Genomic DNA, 20964 nt, shown 5'->3' with positions numbered 1-20964 from the left:
CTGAGATTGGTGATTAGAAGATTATGGGTTCGAAACAAAAGAAACTCTGTGCAAATGAATTTGGGACGTATTAAAACCGTCGAGGTCATATGTTGGGAAAACAATGAGGCTCAGGAGTCGTTTCCATCCTCTGATTAAGGTTAAAATTAAATGATCCGATCCCAAATATCCTCACTTCCTTTCAAAGCTAGATATAAATTTAATTGAAATAAGTATAAAAGAATCGAACTATTTGTTTTATTGATAAGATACCCACAGTATTTTTGTAACTAAAACCGAGAACTAAGCAAATTTCCTTTCTAATTCATAATTTTTTTCTAAAAATTTGCAATTTATTTGAAACAAGAAGAAAAGGAAATCTAATTTTGGACGTGTTCACAGCGCACATACATACACATACGCACGCATACAAATACCTTCGTAAACATATTATATTCCATTGACTTTTACATCAGCTTTTTGTGATGAAAATCTCATTAACATAAATATATTGTACTCAACAAACTTCATTCATTTATAAAATAAAGCAACAGTATATTGACAAATATTTCATTTTTGTTAACCTTAACATGTAAAGGTTGTTTCTGTGCGACATTGTAATTATAAAGAAAAAACAAACTTATAAACGAACTATCTCCAAAATTTCTAACTTACTAGTATACGAATTGCCAAAATTTTTCACGATTTTTCATTACAAAACCGGTAATGACCTTCCACTCATAAGGAAAAGGATCCTTAGGATCTCCATAATTAGGAGAGAATATTAAAATATGATTATGTATTTGTTTGTTAAATTATTTGAAAAATTGGTCCTCCTATCCAATTTTTTAAAGCAAAATTGTTCCTGCAGAAATAGCAAGATTATTTAAAATAATTCTCATGCCTAATTCTGAAAAACTAAAATGTTTTTCCTTCTGTAATTAACTTTATTTAAATAAGTCTTCAATTCAGAGCTGTACATATTAAGAATTCAGAGAATTTCAAACAAAACTTAAATGGAAAAAAAATCCCATAAACATGTCAAAAATTAAATAATTTTTGGTTCTTTATTTTCTTGTTGTCTATCATTAACAATTTAACATTTGCTTATTTTATTTTGCAATCATAGAGTACTTCAAATCCCCATATGTAAATTTTCACAGGAAATAAAGAGCATCAATCTGAAACATATTAAGATTAAAAAAAAAGCATAACAGAATAGCACAAATGTAGTAAAAATATAGTAAATGTAGTTCAGTAAGAATATAATAAATGTAGTTGAGAAGTTTATATAGCGAATTAGAACAATATAATATTAAGTACATTCGGACCCATGAGAAATGAAATGATTTTATAGGAGAGTTCTAAGCGAATAAGATGCTGAAGAAGTATGATGCAAAATTTGAGGGTTTTGTGAAAAATTTCAGAATTTTAAATGACGTCAGAACAAGCTATATATCCCTATGAATATTCGGAGTTTGAAAATCTCCTGTTTCACAGAAGTTGTTAAAAATTTTTAGCATTCATTCATGATTACAAAATTTTGAAAACATCCAAATATTTTATCGTAATAAATCCCTTATCTAATTATATTTAGATAAGGGACATATATTACATATCCAATTATATTTAGATAAAGACGTAAATACATAAAACAGTCAAACTTGATCCAGATACTAAGAATCAGATTTAATGTAGCCAAACTAATAATTTTCTGAATAGAGTCATTATAAAAGGCAGTATTTATAAAATAAATAAAAAATCAGTATAAAAATAGAACACTATTATTCCTGAAACAAAAAAATAAATGCTTTTTTAAATGATATATTAATACCGTAATTAGTAAAATTAAATTTAAAATTATTGATGTATAAGAAATTTAGTTACGGATACTAAGGAGAAACAGTTCCAGTCATTACAAAAAGAAAATAATTTGCTGCAAAGAATCGGAAAAATTTATTATTTATAGCAATTAAACATAAATTCGACTAGACGATGGCAGAATATATAATTCTTTGAAACCCAAACAAATAATAGTTAGACTACAAAAAAAAGCACTAATTTCTTTTTTAAAAAATTGTCGAAAAATTTGTTTGTTTGTTTAAAGCTATAAAAAATAGTCGAATGATTGAATAAGCAAGTACTAAATTAATTTACAATCACTAAAAGTGTTTATTTAAAAAAAAAAAAAAAAAAAAAACCTTCATTTTGGCAGAATTTTGAAGAAATCATAAAAAAAATTTATGCGAATACAAACCCCCCTCCCCCCAAAAAACAAATATTATAGTTTAGGGAACAATTAAATATTTTTATAAATTATTAAACATTGGTTTGAATAATCAAACTACGATTTAAAAATGTATTGCTTTATATTCTATAATGCGTCTCGCATTGTATTTATATGTTCCTTAATATTTATATTTGTATTGTATTTATATGTTCCTTATGTAAATTCAGAAACAATACAAGGCAGCTTTAAATATTCATTTTCTTAATATAACACTCATGTTCTTTGTTATTGACAGGATTCAAATCAAATATTCACTCAATAGTAATTAAAAAATAACTCATTCAAATAGTACCATCAAGAATGCTTTTCTAATTGAAATAAGTTAACAAATAGTTATCTCAAAGTTCAAAGATGATTTAACTTTCATATAATTACGCAATACCATTTAGCCACATGAAAATGTAAAAATGTATATAGTTCTTAGTAATATGCAAAATAGTTCTTTCAATATGTTATAGAAAATAGTTCTTAAAAATATGTAAAATACCTTTGCCATTTCTAAAATGTTAAGAAAATAATTACTAACGTCGTTTAAAAAAAAAAACTTTTAAGAATTACAGACATTTCAATCTTTATATAAAAGTTTACACCAGAATCAGAAAGAAAAATATTATTTCCTTTTTTAAATTAATTAATTTTTCTTATTACTAAAAAGAAACAAAGTTATGAGTTTTCCCCCCATCAAAATAATAAAATATGTGCGCATAAAAAATAAAATAAATAGATAAGCAATATAAATTTTTTAGATTCTTTTTTCTTTTTCTAAATTTTCTGCTTCTGTTCTGTTAAAATGTATTCACAAAACACGTGACCAAATGTACACCATAAAAACAATAATATACCATTTATTCATAATGATTATTGATAATAAACATTAAACTTCTCATTCACAATAAAACACGAGTCCGTCATAGCTAAACTATCCATAAGCAAAACGCTAGAATATGATCAATTAGTTCATACCTCAAAATGGTAAGTTACAGCAACTATATATCTGTTGCAAGTGAATACTCATTAAAGAAAGATTTATGTCTTGTGTAAGTGAATTAAAATAATTATTTTCTCCCTACATCTAAATAATATCTTTTCTGGCATCATCAAGTTGACGAACAGCAGCGGAAAACGTATATCTAATCGCTGGTGTTAAACGTATATTTAATTATATCATGGCATTAGTTGATGGAAAAACAGATCGCTGGAAATCTTCACCTCTGAAGAGGCGTCGATTTCATCCGTGACTCAACATCTCCGGAGAACGGAGGTAAAGAGCTTAAATAACTGTTCGCACTACCAAACTGAAAAGCGAGAGATTTATGCACCTCAAGAGTCCACTTGAGGAATCCTTGACGCGCATAAACTTGAAAATCGGCACGTATGGAACAGACAGATAAATTCATCGGAACACCCAAGTTGTCGTTCAAAAATGGGGCTGCTTTTTTAAAGTAAGGATGAGGCAATATTCTCGATTGAAATTAATATTTCATTTCTTTTAATCAGCTGCTGTGATTTAATTATTTTACACATAATAATCGTTTGTGACTTACTGTCCAATAAAAGTGGGACGGGACTGTTTGTACAAAACACATTATCATTATTGAGTGAATCTAGTACACTCCCGAGTATCTGGTTCGCGACTATCCGACTTTTGTACAATTCGGCCTAGTTTTCTTTTATCGTAAATAAATGAGGAAAGCAACTGATCATTAATTAGAACAGTCATCTATTAAGGCAACTAATCATTAACAGAAACAGTAATTTATTAAGGACTTTTTCAAATAAAAACTGTGAGTTTTGATTCTTATCTTAGGGTTACCTTTTCATATCTGTGTAATTATTTATCTGTGAAATATAAAATCAGTGTGAGTCAATTCTCTTAAGAACTAGGCATACGATTTACTTTAACATTTTGTTTATGTTTACTGCACTTAAGTTAGGCATTATAGAATTTATATTAAAATGCGAACAGTTTATATCCTTTAACTTACTTTTTCTCTAATAAATTCTTGAAACGTGCAATGCAGTATATAAACTATCAGTACAGAGTCTTCTATTTTAATCCGACATATTACCGCCAACTGCTTCTATGATTCACCGCGTTCACTTTCTACATGGATTTAGATAAATGCAGGGTTTAGTACACAATAAGAAGTGAGAAAATGCGTATTACGTAATGCGTTTGGTATAAAAACTTTGTCTTCTGTTATGGGCAGGCAAAGAAATGAATTCAAAGAACTCCGGCTTATCCGGCTTTTTTGTTATCTGAGTGAACTGTAATAATTAAAAGCAAAGTTTGGCATAATAAATTCCTTTATTAAGTTAAATAATTAAATAATTTTTATTTGTTCTGAATTTTAATTGTCGATTTTATGCAATAAATTAGAATTTCATTTTCTTAAACATTATTTAATAAATATTCACCTTGATCTTTAAATTAAAGTAGCATTTAGTTTCGACAAGTGTGAGTCAAGTGTACATATAGCATATCCAAATTACAGATTATATTTTTTTATGTAATACTTGTTTTTAATCTTATATTCTTATTTACGCATTGTTTTCCGTGTGATATAAAATAGGCAAGATTCTATTTAAAAAATTTGTTAAACTTTACAAAAAAAATTAAAAACACACAATCCTTATAAACAATCCAGAACAAATGAAATATCATTATAGAGATTGCCTTAACCTTTTAATATGGATTTTTTTCTAATTGAGAGATTTTAAATTGTTACGGATTTAAAATGTGAGTGGGAAATATGTCCCATTAGCAGTTAAAGGTTATTAAAAAGCTTGTTTATAAATTTAAGATTATTACTCCATTTTTGGAAACATATATTATATATATATATATATATATATATATATATCCAGGTTCTATAAGAGTCAATTTTTATAATTTTAAACAATGGGCAAATGACAATAACTGTCTTTGAAACAAAACTCCCTTTTCAAATTAAAATGCCACGCGATAATAAGAAGAAATTCAGAGTGAACTAATGCATGTACATTGCGAAATTGCGATATTTTAAAACCATCGTTAAAAATTCATTTAATAAATATTTTAAATTTCTTAGAAAAACGGAGTATACGATTCTATAGATTTTATTTGAAGAAGGAAAATGAAAATGATTAGAATCCAGAAGGAAACAATTCTATTCAAGTTATTACTGAAAATATCTGAAAAAATAACAATTAAGAGAATATCAATAAAAAAAAGAGGCAAGTGGAACTTATGTTAAAAATTGAATTGTTTGCAGACATTTATATGCAACGGAACAGGGTTTATACTTAAATATTTGAACATGGATTGTAGAGTTCCATTTTGAATTCTTTTCTAAAATTTGGTCTATTCTTTAAATTTGTCATATTACCAAATTAATACATTTTAAACTTCTATTTTTTTTTAAAAAAATTTAAACTACGCCATTTCTTTGAAGTTAAAAGGTCTCTCTTCAACAGAACTCAATTGCGCCCTGAATGTATAGTCACTGGAACAATTATTTAGGCGCTTTAAAATTTCTTAATGATTCTGGTTTTGGAAAACGTTTAGAAAAATATTTCATATTTTAAAAATGCTACATATATTTTATTTTATTTCATTGAGAAAAAAAAATCCTTAAATTTTTCTGATATTTAATTTAGAAAAAGGCATAAAATATTTAACTGGAATTTCTAAATGAAAATTATAAACAGTTGATCGAAAAAGAATTCATCATTTTCTATAAATGTGGCTTTTATCCAACTTGTGCAAATCAAATTTCGTAAAATAATAATAAATCTAGCCAATACATCTCCTTAATAATTTTCCGCGAGTCAAACTTAGTAAAATAGTAATAAACCTAACCAATGCACCTTACAAATATAAATAATTTCGTAAGATACTAAACTTACAAAATTTTCCTAAAACTAAGAAGAAACATAGTAATCTGTCTAAAAAAAATTCTTTACAAATATTTATTCTGATTGAATATGTCGTAGCATTACGAAAGCTTTTTCAAGTCCTCAAATAATTTAGCGAGTGACTGTGGATCTTGACACGCCAGCTGAGTAATTCAGAAAATAGCAACCATCGCAAAACGAATAAGAGGCCGGATTTTCTTCTTCGGCGGAGCGGCTGCACCTCCAGCCGTAAAAGTCCGTGGATTCGAAAGCCCACAAAGACATGAAGCGTGCGCTCTGTCTGTCAGCAAGCATTCCCTCCACCACGCCCCTGCCAGCATGGGGAATGGCTTGATTTAGGCTCCCCTTTTTTTTCTACATCATCCCGATTTCGGAGATGGGCTTTCTTTTTATAGAGGAGGAGGGTGATTTTTTTTTTTTTTTTTTTTTTTTGAAATATTGTTATACACTCCAAGCAGCAAAACATTACTAGAGATGAACTGCAGTTTGTTATATGGCGGAATATCGGAATTTGAGACGCCTATGTTGTAAGTTAAAGGGGGCATTTGATGTGAACTGAGTGATGAAAAAAGATTATGGCCTGTGATCCCATAATGCGATATTCGTACAAGCGTCGTTTTCTTTTTACAAATCAAATATACATTTAATCGACAAACGCTAGATAAATTTTTATTTATTATTTTAAAAATCGCTTATGCTATTGACTTTTTCGTAATGAAGTTTGTCCGTAATTAATAGCTCATTATAATTGAACTATCTTTCTTTAAGGCATTTTTAAGGCTAAGGACTTGCATTAGGTAAATCCTTTGCTCGAAAGCTCTACAAGCATCTTTACTTCTTGAAGTAACAATATACAATTGATTTGACAAAAAACGGCCATCTTTGTTATCATATAGCTTAGCCACTTTGCTATGACACTAAATTCAACGAACGGTTGGTTAACTAATAACTGCATCTACTAGTAAACCAACGTAGTTCTTCAACTTTATGTATCTTTTAATATGATACAAAAGCATTGTTGTTACTTATGAAACTTGTCATAGACAAGCCCGCTGACAGAGTCAGCGATTTAAGCCCAGTTTGTGCAATAGCTTCTGAGGGTAAATGTCCCTGAGCAGAAGTCTGACTTATAACTCATATGAAGGCACTCACACACTCGCTTGCACAACCCCTTTTTACAGGATTGGGGGGAGGGGGCTCTTTCACGCACCTCACAGATAGATCATAGTGTAAAAAACAACCATGCCAGAACCCGAGATGTCCAGATCACGGGGAAGAAGCGCTACCCCTAGGCCAGGACGTCAGCGCTTTTTGTTTTTACATGAAATGTATTCGCTTATTACGAGATTATAATTCTTTTATAACATCCTAAAATTTTGAAAAGAATCAAAAAATTTTTAATCTGAAAATATCCATCCACTCCACTCTTCAAAATAAAAAAAAAAAAATGTGTAATTTTACTAAATTATTAATTTTTTAGAGGAACCATAAAACAAAATGCCAAAATCTGCATCCATACAATAATATCGAACTCTAACTTCAGAATTGGTAATACCTACAATATATTATTCACTATTGCCATCTCCAGAAACACTAAAGCACCAACTCCCATCTCAAAAAGACATAAAAGCAACAACTTTCGTCATTCTAAAGTACAGTACTCAATATCCGGAAACTGCTGATATCTGGAAAATAATGGACTCCGAGTCTCTATCTGTAGTTCTGACAGAATTTATCTCCTGGCTCGGAGGGCACGCGAAAGTCTTGTTGGCAGCGGATTGATGGCCAACCAGTCCTCTTACAGAAAAGATCACTCCAAGTTAAATGCGCCGCTAAATCAGGACTACGACGATGCAAGATTACGATGTCGAACTCCCTGCTCGAAAACGACAACGCTCTTGAGATTACCGGTGAAAAAAGGATCAGATTCCTGAAGAGGATTAGGGTGGAGAATGAGATTCCTAAGCAGGTCGTGAGACTAACAGTTCAAAAAATTGGGGAAGTATGTTGGAAGTACCATATTAAGTTTAAAATGACAAATACATATTGCTTAAAGTCTTTATGATTATATCCTTCACAAATATGAACATTCATAACATCTGGCTACATGATTTTATTTATTTTAAGAATGGATACATATTAACTTTAAAATTAATTGTTTAGTTGTATAATTGTCCTAATCCTTACTCTTCGTGTGTTGCATAGAAAGCTTATTAAGTAAGTTGTATATTAGATCAATTCATTGGAAATATTTAAAACAAATGATAATAACAAAGTAAAATTAAATACAAAAAGTATTTAAGAAAAGGGCCATAGGAATCGAAAATTCAAAATAAAAGTACAATTTAAAGAAATTTCTTTACGACAATGTAATAAGAAATGTGGGTAATCTGGTTTTCAGTTTAAAAAATCAGTATACAGAATCGTAATTATGAACATAAACATTCACATATAATTCACATGAATTAAATGTGAATTCGAAAAATTTTGCACTTAAACGTTTATATTAATACAAAATTTTCATACGCATTTAATATAATCTCCTACAAACTAAATACGTTGTTCGATGAAAATAATTAACAAAGACTGGAATATTGTTCGGAATTTAGTTTTCACATCCTCTCAGTGGTTCTTAATTATAACAAAGGGGAGTAGATAAAAATAATGGAATTTAACTTTTCAATTTTTTAATTCATATCTCACATTTTCTTGAAAAATTTCTCAAAGCAAATATTAAAAAAGTGTTACATTTTTTTAATAATGCAAAAACAAAACACCAGTAATGGTCATTGATCATATAATTTCTCTAATAGATACAAATAATTATAATTTATAAATAGAAAATGCTAAAAATTATCGATATCTTAATTAATATAAATATTTGTGAGAAATCTCTATGCTTGTGGCATAGCCATATTGCTCAAAATAAAATTTAAAAACCTATCTTTATTAAATTAGAATTAAATAAGAAATCGGCGCTTGCAATTTACAAAATATTTCATACAAAAACTCATTTCATATTATAAATATTAAAGAGCAGTAGCATTTGTCTGAGGTAGAATTCATGTTTATGAAAACCTACTTCGACAATTTGAAAATTGCGGTTTTGAAACAACACTTGAAAAATGTATTCATCTATAGCTCTTATTGTTCTTAATATATGTATTCGATCAAGATGGGCTCTTTTAATGTATAATAGCAGATTTTTGTAAGTTAGCGAATAACATCTAACAAGATAATGCATTAATATCTTTATAAAATTAAAATAGATATAACTTGTTATAAAATAAAATATTATTTGAACTATAATTAATAGATTCAAAAGTAAATAACTTATATAGTCAAAAATTATTAAATCTTAAAAAGTGGTTTAGAATATTTAGGATGCGATAAACCTATTTTTGTTACAAAACAAAAATTATTTCAGATAGAGACTTTACTCGATACCTACATTCAATTAAATGTAGTCAAAGTTAGTTTTGCGCAATCCTTTTTTATGCGGTATATGAATGGAAAAGGTATTGGCATTATAACAACGTGGTAATGTTTTCTATCAGTGTACAATATACACTAATGCAATATATATAGTATACAATGTAAATAAAATTCCAAAATAAAATTAATAATATATTCCACAAAAAGATCAACTTTAATATCTTCAAGTGATGAAAGTGATTTTGAAACAGTTCATCATAAGATGCGTATTTTGGATTACGGTGAGTAGCATTGAATTATGTGCATTATGAAAATTTCACCATGTTCAAAATGAGAAATTAAATTATTAAAAAATGTTTACTTGTATAATTTATTTATTTATTTTATTTGGAAATCACTTTCTCATTACTCATACATTATTTCGCAAATCTTCGAAAGTGATCATCAGATTTTCTAAGTCAGACTTTTTTTTTTATGCAGCCCCCCTTCACGGCATAAAATTTTTTTTCATATGTTTTTAAAAATTATTTGTAATAACTATTTATGAAGATTCGGAATATTTTTTTTGTGCGATTTCTTTCACGCGGTCCCTATTTACTGCACAAAAACGGTTTGACTGCATTTGGTCTATTTTCGCATCGACGTACTTTTGCAGACAAACATTTTCGAACCAGTAATTTTATTAAAAATCAACAAGCAAATCAGCAAAACATTATGAATCAACCATCTGTTTAAAAATGAAAGAAAGGTGATTTTTATCACATTTATAATAATTCAATCTTTCTATGTCCCTTGTTAATAATAATATCCGTAATCAATAATGGGATTATTGAATTAGCATTTATCGACTAAGCCCGAGATATTAGTCATATTTAAATTGAGTAATGAATACGATGAAATAACATGTAAATCTAACGTAATTAATACAGAAATACAATAAATATAGTTCTCATCGGCTTAAATTGAAATATGAATCTTTGATACCCGATATTAATTGTTTAATTAATATTCATTCGATAAACGTATACGTTTTGTGTCACTATTCATTAACATAAATGATATAGCGTATATGTTAACAGTCAATCATGAATTAGTAAGGACCTTTTAAATATCAGTTTTCAACTGATACATCGGGGGATGTAATTAAATAATATAGATTCTTAAGTAGGGCTGGGCGATGATGGAACTTCATCATCGCGGTATATCATCCAACACATATTGATATTTTTCGATATATCGTAATATCATTATTTATTTATAGTTGTTATAAGTTATAAGCAGCATCTCTTAACACATTGACTGATCAGAACGACTCCAAATAAATGGAAAATTCAATTTATATAATAAAAATTGTTTTCTTTTGAATAAAAATAATTTTGTTAAAATCCCTTTAATGAAGTGTGTCAGTGGCAAAGCAATATCTGCTTGTTAAATTTACGTGAAGAGTAAATCCTTCAAAAGATTTTCCGAGAGTAATATAGGTATTCTAAAGTATATTTTGTGTGACTCTTTCAGTCAGGTGGGGAAAAAAATCTTTCTTGCCTTCTTGTCAACTTCGCCCTGCTCCAAGTATTCCAACACTGACAGCTTCAATCAGATGCTCCGTACTCTTGATAAAAATCAGTAAAACTAATACACTTCTACTTTTGTTGTCAGCAAACGATTTAAAAAAAAAAAAAAAAAAAAAACAGCAAAAGCTGCAAGTTTTCTAAAAAGGTAAGAGTAAAGGTGCTAAAAGATATATTTTTTTAATCATAGCCTTGAGTTTCAACTTCATAAAAATAGTGTTAGTTTCGCATAGTTTACTTTTTATATACTTCACTCTGGAGTTAAATGAATTTTTGAGGAATTAGAATATTATATTAATCACTAACAAAAAAGCAATTTCAATAATATTTGTGAGGTACATTATAATTAAAGTAAATGATTAGCAATAATTATGCACGAAATTTAACTTTTTTATATTAGGATAATTATTATTGTTTTTTGAACGATATGCAGTATGAAAAAAGTAAAAGAAAAGTGTTTCATTTAATTAGAAATTATTTCATAATAAATTAAAGTTAAATAAAAAAAACATGTAATAAAACATATATTTTTTTCTTTCAATGAACCATTTAATTAAATTAACATTACTTTAAATTATTTAATGGTAATTGTAAAGAATTACCCCTCTGATCTGGGTGAATGGCATAACCCGATAGCCGGGTGAGTATTCTTGAACTCTGTGGCCGACGCAAAATGGCGAGCGGTGAATGAGATTACCCTCAGACAAAGTTAAGACCGTCATCGGCGACAGGTCTGTTACCCAGGCAATACCACAAATTTCAGTATTCTTGAGAAAAGCAAGGAACTGCTTATTAATTCGGCAACTTCTCATTCCCATATTTGAAGGCGCCTCCCTCAAGAGAAATTAACAGAATATTAGTTAGTCATCAATTTTATTCATTTCATTCTTTTTAGCCCAATATATAATATTTTCAAGTTCGGCATAATATTTTGTTCAATTCACTTTAATAAAACAGATCCGTCTTTTTTCCAATAACTTTAATTCCAGTTAATAAATTAAAATTAATTGAAATGAAAGAATAAAGTAATGTAAAGAAATTCTTAAAATCGTAACTGAATGAATTAATCAATGAATTTTTTCTTAAATAATTTGAATTTTTAATTTGAAAGAAGTTTAATTTTTTCAGGAAAAAATAAAAACCAATTTTAAAATATTAATCAAAAGTAAATAAATCAAAAACTGTATTATAAATACTAAATTAGTAAATACATTAACTAAAGCAATTTTAATCTCACTTCTACTTAAGATATCATTCGTGGAATTATAGGAATTCATGAACAAAATTAACTAATATAAACAATATATTACTGCCAAACCTGATTATTGAATCTTCCTCTTGTTATAAAGATGAATCTTTTTAGTTTAATATAGTTTTGGAGCTTTACAGTTTACTAAATTCAGGGTGTGTTTTTTTATGTTGGTCTAACAACAAAATATGCCGGCGGCCTGGCGCAGGGGTAGCGCATCTTCCCCATGATCTGGCCGTCCCAGGTTCGAATCACGGTTCGGGCATGGTTGTTCTTTATCTGTGTTCTGTCTGTGAGGTGTGTGAATGTGCCTCCCTGTAAAAAGGGGTTGTGCAAGCGAATGCATGAGTTTCATCTTCATATGAGCTAAAAGTCAGACTTCTGCCCTCGGGTGCTCAGGGGTCTTTACCCTCAGAAGCTACTGCACCCTCTTTCCCCTGGTAATGCGGACACGACATCATCAACAACAGAATATATATTCATATATTAAAACTTTTGACGTCAGGAAAAAGAACATATTTGAAACAAACCGTTGAATAAGTTTCACATGGACAAGGTATGTAAATATCTCCCTAATCAATTAATATCACTTTCTAAAATTTAATTTTTTTTCTTCGAATTTTGTCCAACTGTAATATTTTTACTGTAAAATCAATATTACCTTTCAATATTATTTCAATGAGATAATGCGGAGGCACTCGAAAGCAAATTAATAATCTGTTGCTTTCACAGCACTAGCACGAATTTAATCTAGAATGAACTAGATTAAATTAGCGAATTTCTCCCAAATTTAATACCAATATTAAAAAATATATATACGAGTTTAAGAGGTCATAGATTGGTAGCCGAGTTTCATTTTTTTTTTTTTTTTTTTACCGGTTCACATCTTTAAAGGTTACCGGTGAAAATTCAACAGCTGAGAAACCAGGATATTATAAAATACCCTTTTTTTAATGAGTCATTATTCTTATAGTTATCCCTAAATTGGAAAAACAAGTACTCTAAAAACGGGCACAGGATATAATAAGCAATCTAGGTAAAAGATGATGGCTGTGGTGATAAAGTTTTCTTAGAAATATTAAACAGTCATGTGTATACCATATTAATGATATTGTTCGGGTATAAGAATATGTTAGTATATTAAAGATATATCAGGTATAAAAATGTATACTTTAGAGATACTGTTAGTAATCATAATCCAAAATGGGCTTTCTTAACGGAAAATACAAGTCTCTAATGAGATCATACGTTAAAAAATAAAAAGACATTTTTTTATCTTTAATTTATGATCCTTTATGATACTTTTTTTGTTTGTTTTTAGCTTTGGTACAGACAGGAATTTTATATTCGGCTGAATTCACTTGTATTTTTATGGTGGTTCTGGCAATCTCATTTTAGATCCTATATTTTTCTGCTATTTTAGAGCGTATATATTTTTTTTGAGTTCATGGTTAAAAAATATGTATAAGTTTATGTACAGTGTTACTTTAAATGTGACAAAGCGCAGGAGTATTTATAGTGGGGTACATGTTTTTCTGTTTGAGTCAAATTCCAATCTTTGAACTGGCAAAAATAGAGCTTTATTTTAAGAACTTTAAACGAAGCTATTACTGAATTTTCCTGTAATTAAGGTACCAGAATGGATTTTAACATAAACTGACAAATAAAAAAGATCCTATTTGATCCTATCTTTCACGATTTCTTTGTTTCATATTTTGTAATTTTTTTTAAAGTTTACGAATATCTTTTATAATAAAGATGTAAAAAAGACAATGTTTCTAATTTATTGGTCATTGCTCTTATTTTGGAAAAGGATTGTGTTCATTGAAAGTATTTTAGAATTTTCAATTTATTGTGCATCATTTAAACAAGCCTGGACGAAGATGCATAACATAATGATAGTCATGTGACAAATTTATTTATTTATTTCAATTTATGTATGGCAGTAATAACTATAAATCAAAGCCTATTGAAAAAACCATTTTATACGAACCATTATGTGTATGCATATACACCAAGGAGTATCATCTTTAAAGAAAACTAGCTATTAACAGCAGGAAAGCGTGGTTCGAGAATTTAATTAAAAATTTAGTGACTATCAACAAAATAATGGAAGTTTTTAAAATAAGATAGGATGAACTTTTAAAGGCAATGCCCTCATCTGCTAAATGGGATTTTTGCCTTTAAAAGATTTGAATATATTTGTATTATTGTTATCATCCGATTTTTATGTTATCATCTTAGACTCATTTATTCGGGAAATTGATCTTTATATATATATCACGCTTTGTAATCTTCTATTTTATAACTCGACAATTATTTGTGTAACATTTTAAAATCCTACTGTGGTATATATATTTTATACTGCAATTCTATGTAAGTAAGCACTCTCATTTTTAAGTGGTTTTTGAGCTGTATAACTATTTTTATTCCCTACTGTTTCGGATTGAGCAAATGTAGTATTTTAGTTTGCTTGTAATTTAATTACTGCCCCTTTTTTAATAACGACTATAATTGCTCCCATACTAGGTCATACTCTTATTGGGTAGATAGGGTCCATATGGGTTATAAAATAAAATAAAATAAACCCATATAATAGTTATAACCTTGGCAAATGTAATGATTTATTTATTTATTTTGCAGTTTTTCCAAACCAAATTGATAAAATGAAAATTGAAAATGCTCCTACGTGCAAAAGAAAATTAAAGTATCCTATAACCTCTATTTTTTAAAAACTGAGAAGCACATATCTCAATCTCAGGAAACTGCTCTCTAAGAAAACTATCCTTGATATTTATTTATTTATTTATGAAAGGAGGAAGTATATTTTACAGAAATTTGAGTGCCAAATTACTCTAACGCAAATTATCGTCAATGTTATCGTTAATGAATTTCAAGAAGTTACCAAAACTTATTTTATCATTTAACGAATTGGCAATACAGTGAGAGAATGAATAAAAGATCTCAACACTTCCTTATAGACCAGCAGGGGGAAAAAACATGTAAGAATTTCTACTCATAAACAACACAAATTAAGAAAATATAAAAGACATGGCAGAAACACTGGATGAATAATTTGCGTAAAGCATCGAAGTAATAACAGGAAATTAGAGGAAAAGCAAAAGGATTTTTATGAGGATGAAAACATACGAGAGAAAACAGTAGCCTAACTTCACGCTTACTATACCAATGAAACAAAATATGCATAAAAAGAGATGCGATGAGAGATTAATTTTTCGTACCCAATACCGTTTCCTAATTTTTTTAGAGGTCATTAATTCGAGTCTTCCGCTTATTTCTTTCGTTCATTCTTTTTTTTTCCCTTCTTTTTTCTTTTTAGATTCTTTACCCCTAAGTTTTTTAGGAAATCAGAATCAGAAGTCTGTCTTTCCTTCTCTCCCTCTACAACTAATGCAGATGACATATTAAGAACGCTAATTTTAAAAAAAATATTTAAAGACGGAATTTCTACGGAAATTAAGGAATTTATAATCCGAAACAATGCAGTGTAAGAATATTTTAAGATTGATTAAAACTATCTTTATTACTTTCTCGTATACGTAGTATAGAAAAAGTATAGTAATCATCTAAAAATTCAAACCAGAGATTTTGACGAATCTCCACTTTTTAGATCTCCTTAAGTTCGAAAAACATTTTTGGAAAATGCCCATCCGTCTGTCTGTGACAAAGATAACTCAAAAACACTTTGAGCTAGAAGAATGAAATTTGGTTAACGGTCTTTACACTAAATTTATAGATTTCTGTCAAAATTTGCATAAAATTCTTTCTGAGGAAGTTCGCCTGTCTGTCCGGCAGTTCGAATAAATGTTAACACGTTGGCAACATATTGAAGAAAGCTAGAAGAATAAAAGTCGGTACACATATTTAACATCTATATGTAGACACATACATATTTAACATGTATGGTGTAGCCACATACATATTTAACATCTATAGTGTAGACACATACATATTTAACACCTATTGTGTAGACACATGCATATTTAACATCTATAATGTAGACACATACATATTTAACATCTATAGTGTAGACACATACATATTTAACATCTATAGTGTAGACATTTTGAGCCAAATCCAATGAGGGATTGACCGCCTTACTGTGTTTTTCTTGGAACATATTAAAGTGATAACTCAAAAATGTAATGAATTAAATATATTAAATTTGGTAGTGAGATTTTGAAACTAGTGTAATTTTTAAAAATATTTTTTAATCGATTAGAAAAAACGCATCTAAGATACAGATTCGATTTTTGGTTGTTACTAATCTTATACTAGGACTTAATCGCCAAATAACTCTCCAAGGACATGATAGATTTAGTAAAAATGCTAAATTCACATCGAATGTTAATATTTCGTAACTATTGTACACCAGTGCCGTGCAAAGCGTTCATGGTGTAACACCTTTATTAGAGAATGAGCGAGGAAGTTTTGGGAAGATCCCTCCCTCAAGTTTTATTTTTGAAGCTTTTTCTTAATTATATAGCAGAGATAGCGTGCACACAAAAAAAAGTATTGAATAGTGTCACAAAGAGCATGACTATAAATCAAGTATAAAATTATCAGAAGTATTGTTGCAAAAATTGTGTTAAATTGTTTTTTACATTATTAAAATTTAAAAAAATATACGGACATTTTATTGAAAATGGAATTATATGAGAAGGATGTTCTGAAGTAAAATTGACATTATTTAAAAGACTGAAATTTTGACGGATGCAAAAATGTAATTAAAATATGTGAAAAAAATCATTTTTTAAATATATATTTTTTTTTACTCATAAGTAACTATGTGGTTCAAAGTCAAGTGATAAAACCTGTAGAGCGTTTTGAACGATTTTTGCATTTGCTCATTGTATCACATATGTCATTACGCAATTTACACATAATATACCAACTTATAATGTCTATTATTATTTTAAAAGGCAAGATTTTTAATCGCTTTAGTTGCTTAACTTTTATAATTTATTATTCATACACTATTACGTAATATTTAATATACAAAAAATTAAATCATTCATAGCGAGAAAAAAAATGTAAAATATTCAGAAAGTTAGAGGTACGAAAATGCGATATCATTTTTTTCTTAAAAACCAAAAAAATAACAACACAAGATATTAAATTTACTATTTTTTTTAACTACTAACATCTTAACAAATAAAATATTTCTATAACATTTAAATTATGTCATTTTGGTATAAACCATTTGAAATAAAATTATGTCGCCAAATACTTCGTTAATCATTTGGGAGGGTTCATCATTGCGGAACACTCAATGCTTTTCTTGCCTGAATTTCAAAATTATGGTACAGTAGACTCCCGATTATCCGCGGGCGGGTTATCCGCGGTGCGGATTATCCGCGCCTGCTGCACAAAGTTTTTTTTTTTTTTTTTTTTGACTAATTTTTTCAAAAAGGTGCAGTTTTACAGTTATGCTTTTGTAATTACATAATACATTACAGTATTAAAACAGTACATATGTATTAATTTTTCTGTGCATCCTTGACGCCGCTCGTAAGTACAAAGCACTTTTCTGTTTTCATTAACAAAATGCATTTTAGGTTAGTTTTGAGTGATATACTAAAATATTAAGCGTTAGTTAAACATTTCCTGCTGTTTATTTTATGTTTAATTGTACATAAAACGATTTTTCAAATTTGGAATGACTGTTTTCTGTTTTGCTATACCCGTTTTTAGCTTTTTTCGGATTATCCGCGATTTTTGTTATCCGCGGCGGCCGCGCCACCCAATTCCGCGGATAATCGGGAGTGTACTGTATGCTAGGAAATCTGTTAAAAGCAAGCATGCATAATAATTAACTGATATAACAAAGCTTTTGGATTGGTCTGTGAACACACAATTTATATCTTACATTTAATCCTTTTTATCTTTTCTTTTAACTGTGCAGCCAAGATTCAAGCAAAAAGTTTTAAATTGCAAAGACCAAATATTTTTAAAGGCTTGTTTTTGAAACTACATTAAAATTAACAAATCCATTCTTTAATTAAAATAGATCATTACACAGTTATGAATGCATTAATGTATTGCATTAATGGTGCAATACACGGGGGAAAGATACAAGTTAAAAGTTTAATCTTCTCGTTTAAATAGATAAGATTAAGAACTGCGAAGATATAAAATCGAGTTATATTTAATTTCAAACTTTTTCTTCCATTCTACCAAAACTGTAATAAAGTTTAAATATGTGTTCAAGACCTAATATCAGAAATGATGAAAAGAAATGGAAAATATAAAACTGCGGGTATAATGTATTGCGTTTGTTCTCTCTCCATTTAACTCTTCCATACGATTGTAAAAATAAATAGTTTTAGGAAAATTAAAGGCATCAGCTTACTTATTTAAAATTAGTCACCTTTGGTGACTAGATGCTTCACCAAGAATATTGATTATATTTAATTTTGATTAAATCTCTTGATCATTTCATGTCCATAATTCCATCAAAAAAATGTTAAGCAAAGAGATCAGATATTAATATCGCGCAATTTTAATGGTTTTACATGATTTTTTTTTTCCATTTTGAACATGAATTTTTCCAACATAAACCAATTTTAATACATTAAAACTCAATTAAAAACTTAATTATCTAGTTTATCTGTCGTCTAATTTTCAATTGGCAACTTCAATTTTTTTTATTATTATTATTTATTTGCTTTGCAAGCCACACAGATATTAAACGAAATTCTTCTCCTTTAGCTTATAACAATGGAAGAAAATCATAAGACTAAATGTGTGATGAAACAATGAAAATGGTTTGAATTTTAGTACAACAATGTTGTTGTACTAAATGTACTATAGTTGGAGATTGGGGGGAAAAAAGTTATGTTTTTAAATCGTCAAGATTTTAAAAAAAATTTACGAACTTTCAAATTTATACCATTAAATAAATAAATTTTTAAATTTAGCAACAGGGTAAAATTTATTATTGTGAAGTAATATTTTCGGAAAGTGAAACTTTAAAAAAATGCTTAACGAAATCGAAACTTAACATTTTTTTATTTAATTTTTAATTAAAATTCTGTTTAAAATTTCAATAAAAACGCCGCATGAGGGACATTCCCACCTTCCAAGAAATATATGTGCAACATTTTGTAGCTGTTGGTCAAATGGTTTTGCCAGCAGAGAGCCAACACACGCGAGCGTAGAAACATAGATACACATCTTTCTTATTAATAGAGACAGCGTGAATAGAATAAAAATACCTATATATAGTTTTATCCCAAAATAAAAATAAAAAGTATCTAAAAATTTAACAAATCTAATAAATTTCTAATTTACCATCCAAAAACCTGATATATTTTTTTCAAGTCACATCCTTTAAAATTTTATTACGTGCCGTTCTCAACTCCAATCCCCTCTCAGACACACACACGCGCACGCACGCATAGTATGTGCATCATACAGTATCAGCAGTTTTACGAATAACATAAATGTGAATTAAAAAAAAATAGTAAAAGTTCCAAAAATTCTTCACAAGCTGAAATCATTGAAATATCACGGGGGTAAAGAAAGAGGGAAGAGGAAGAAGGATCGAAAAACTGATTCATGTGTTATTTCTCTAAATCGTCCTCTAAAAAATCCTTTCAAATTTTACGAAGTTATATAGTTTGAAGATGGCGCTTACACATAAATGAAATAAACTGTTAAGGACTCACCTTCCAGCCTTGGTGACTATCATCTCTGTGCCCAATTCATTGAACTCGTCCCAGAGTGACTTGGTCTCTAGCGTTCCGCTCACGTTCACCAGTTTGGGGTGCAGGGGCTTCTTCACATCGGCATCCCCTTCGGAACCGTCGACCCCGGGCGAGGTGCTCTTCCCAGATAGATCGTCTTCCTTCCCGTCGCAGTCAGACAGGTAGGAGCCGTATGTACTTCGGTAGGTGTCCACGAGGCTAGGCCGCTCCTTGGCAGCTGACAGTAAGCATGCTGCAACAGAAGAAAAAAATGAATGAATCCAGTTGCAGGTCATAGGGAACGAAGAACCGGCCTTCGTGGTTATTATCAAGGTCAGTTGTCGTCGGAGTGAGCTGAGGATTTTAACTATGTTTGCGTGCACGATTTATGATGTAAAAATCGCCAAATTTGGTGTAAAAAGCACAAAGGATACGTGCAGTATTTTGTTTTAAAATCAGATACTCCCGCCTTTAAAAAAAAAAAACTAAGGATTCCGATATTTACTTTCGAAGGCCGTCTAACAGGACGTTTTATCCAATGAGTTAATTGGGTTGTATACTAAGGAGAGTAAAAATTTGCCGTACTAATTTTATTTTAATTTTTAACAATTGTAATTTTAAATATTAAATTTAATTAAGAAAAGAACTAAGCAATCATCTATTTATTTTAAAATGCATATCAGTCAAAACTATTCATACAATCACTGAAAAAATCTAAAATAAACGACAATATGCCCAGTAACCTATATTATCACTGATGATAAGTAGCTATACGTTGATATATCGTAGTAATAAATCAAATTCAGTTCTTTAATCACATTATACTATAACCTTACC

At 29.0% G+C, this 20964-nt stretch overlaps 1 protein-coding gene across 1 annotated transcript in view; it reads right to left on the bottom strand.

Annotated features, from left to right (window-relative positions):
- Positions 1–20964, bottom strand: part of LOC129972508 (T-box transcription factor TBX10-like) — a 103066-nt gene that overhangs the window by 70859 nt on the left and 11243 nt on the right. Inside the window, exon 2 of the mRNA XM_056086663.1 lies at positions 20110–20380. Coding sequence (XP_055942638.1) covers positions 20110–20380 — 271 coding nt within the window. The remainder of the gene's footprint in view (positions 1–20109; positions 20381–20964) is intronic.

This window comes from Argiope bruennichi, chromosome 6, assembly GCF_947563725.1.
Source record: "Argiope bruennichi chromosome 6, qqArgBrue1.1, whole genome shotgun sequence".
NCBI lineage: Eukaryota > Metazoa > Arthropoda > Arachnida > Araneae > Araneidae > Argiope > Argiope bruennichi.
The sequence above is the reverse complement of the archived record's forward strand: the minus strand, read 5'-3'. Positions and strand labels throughout refer to the sequence as shown.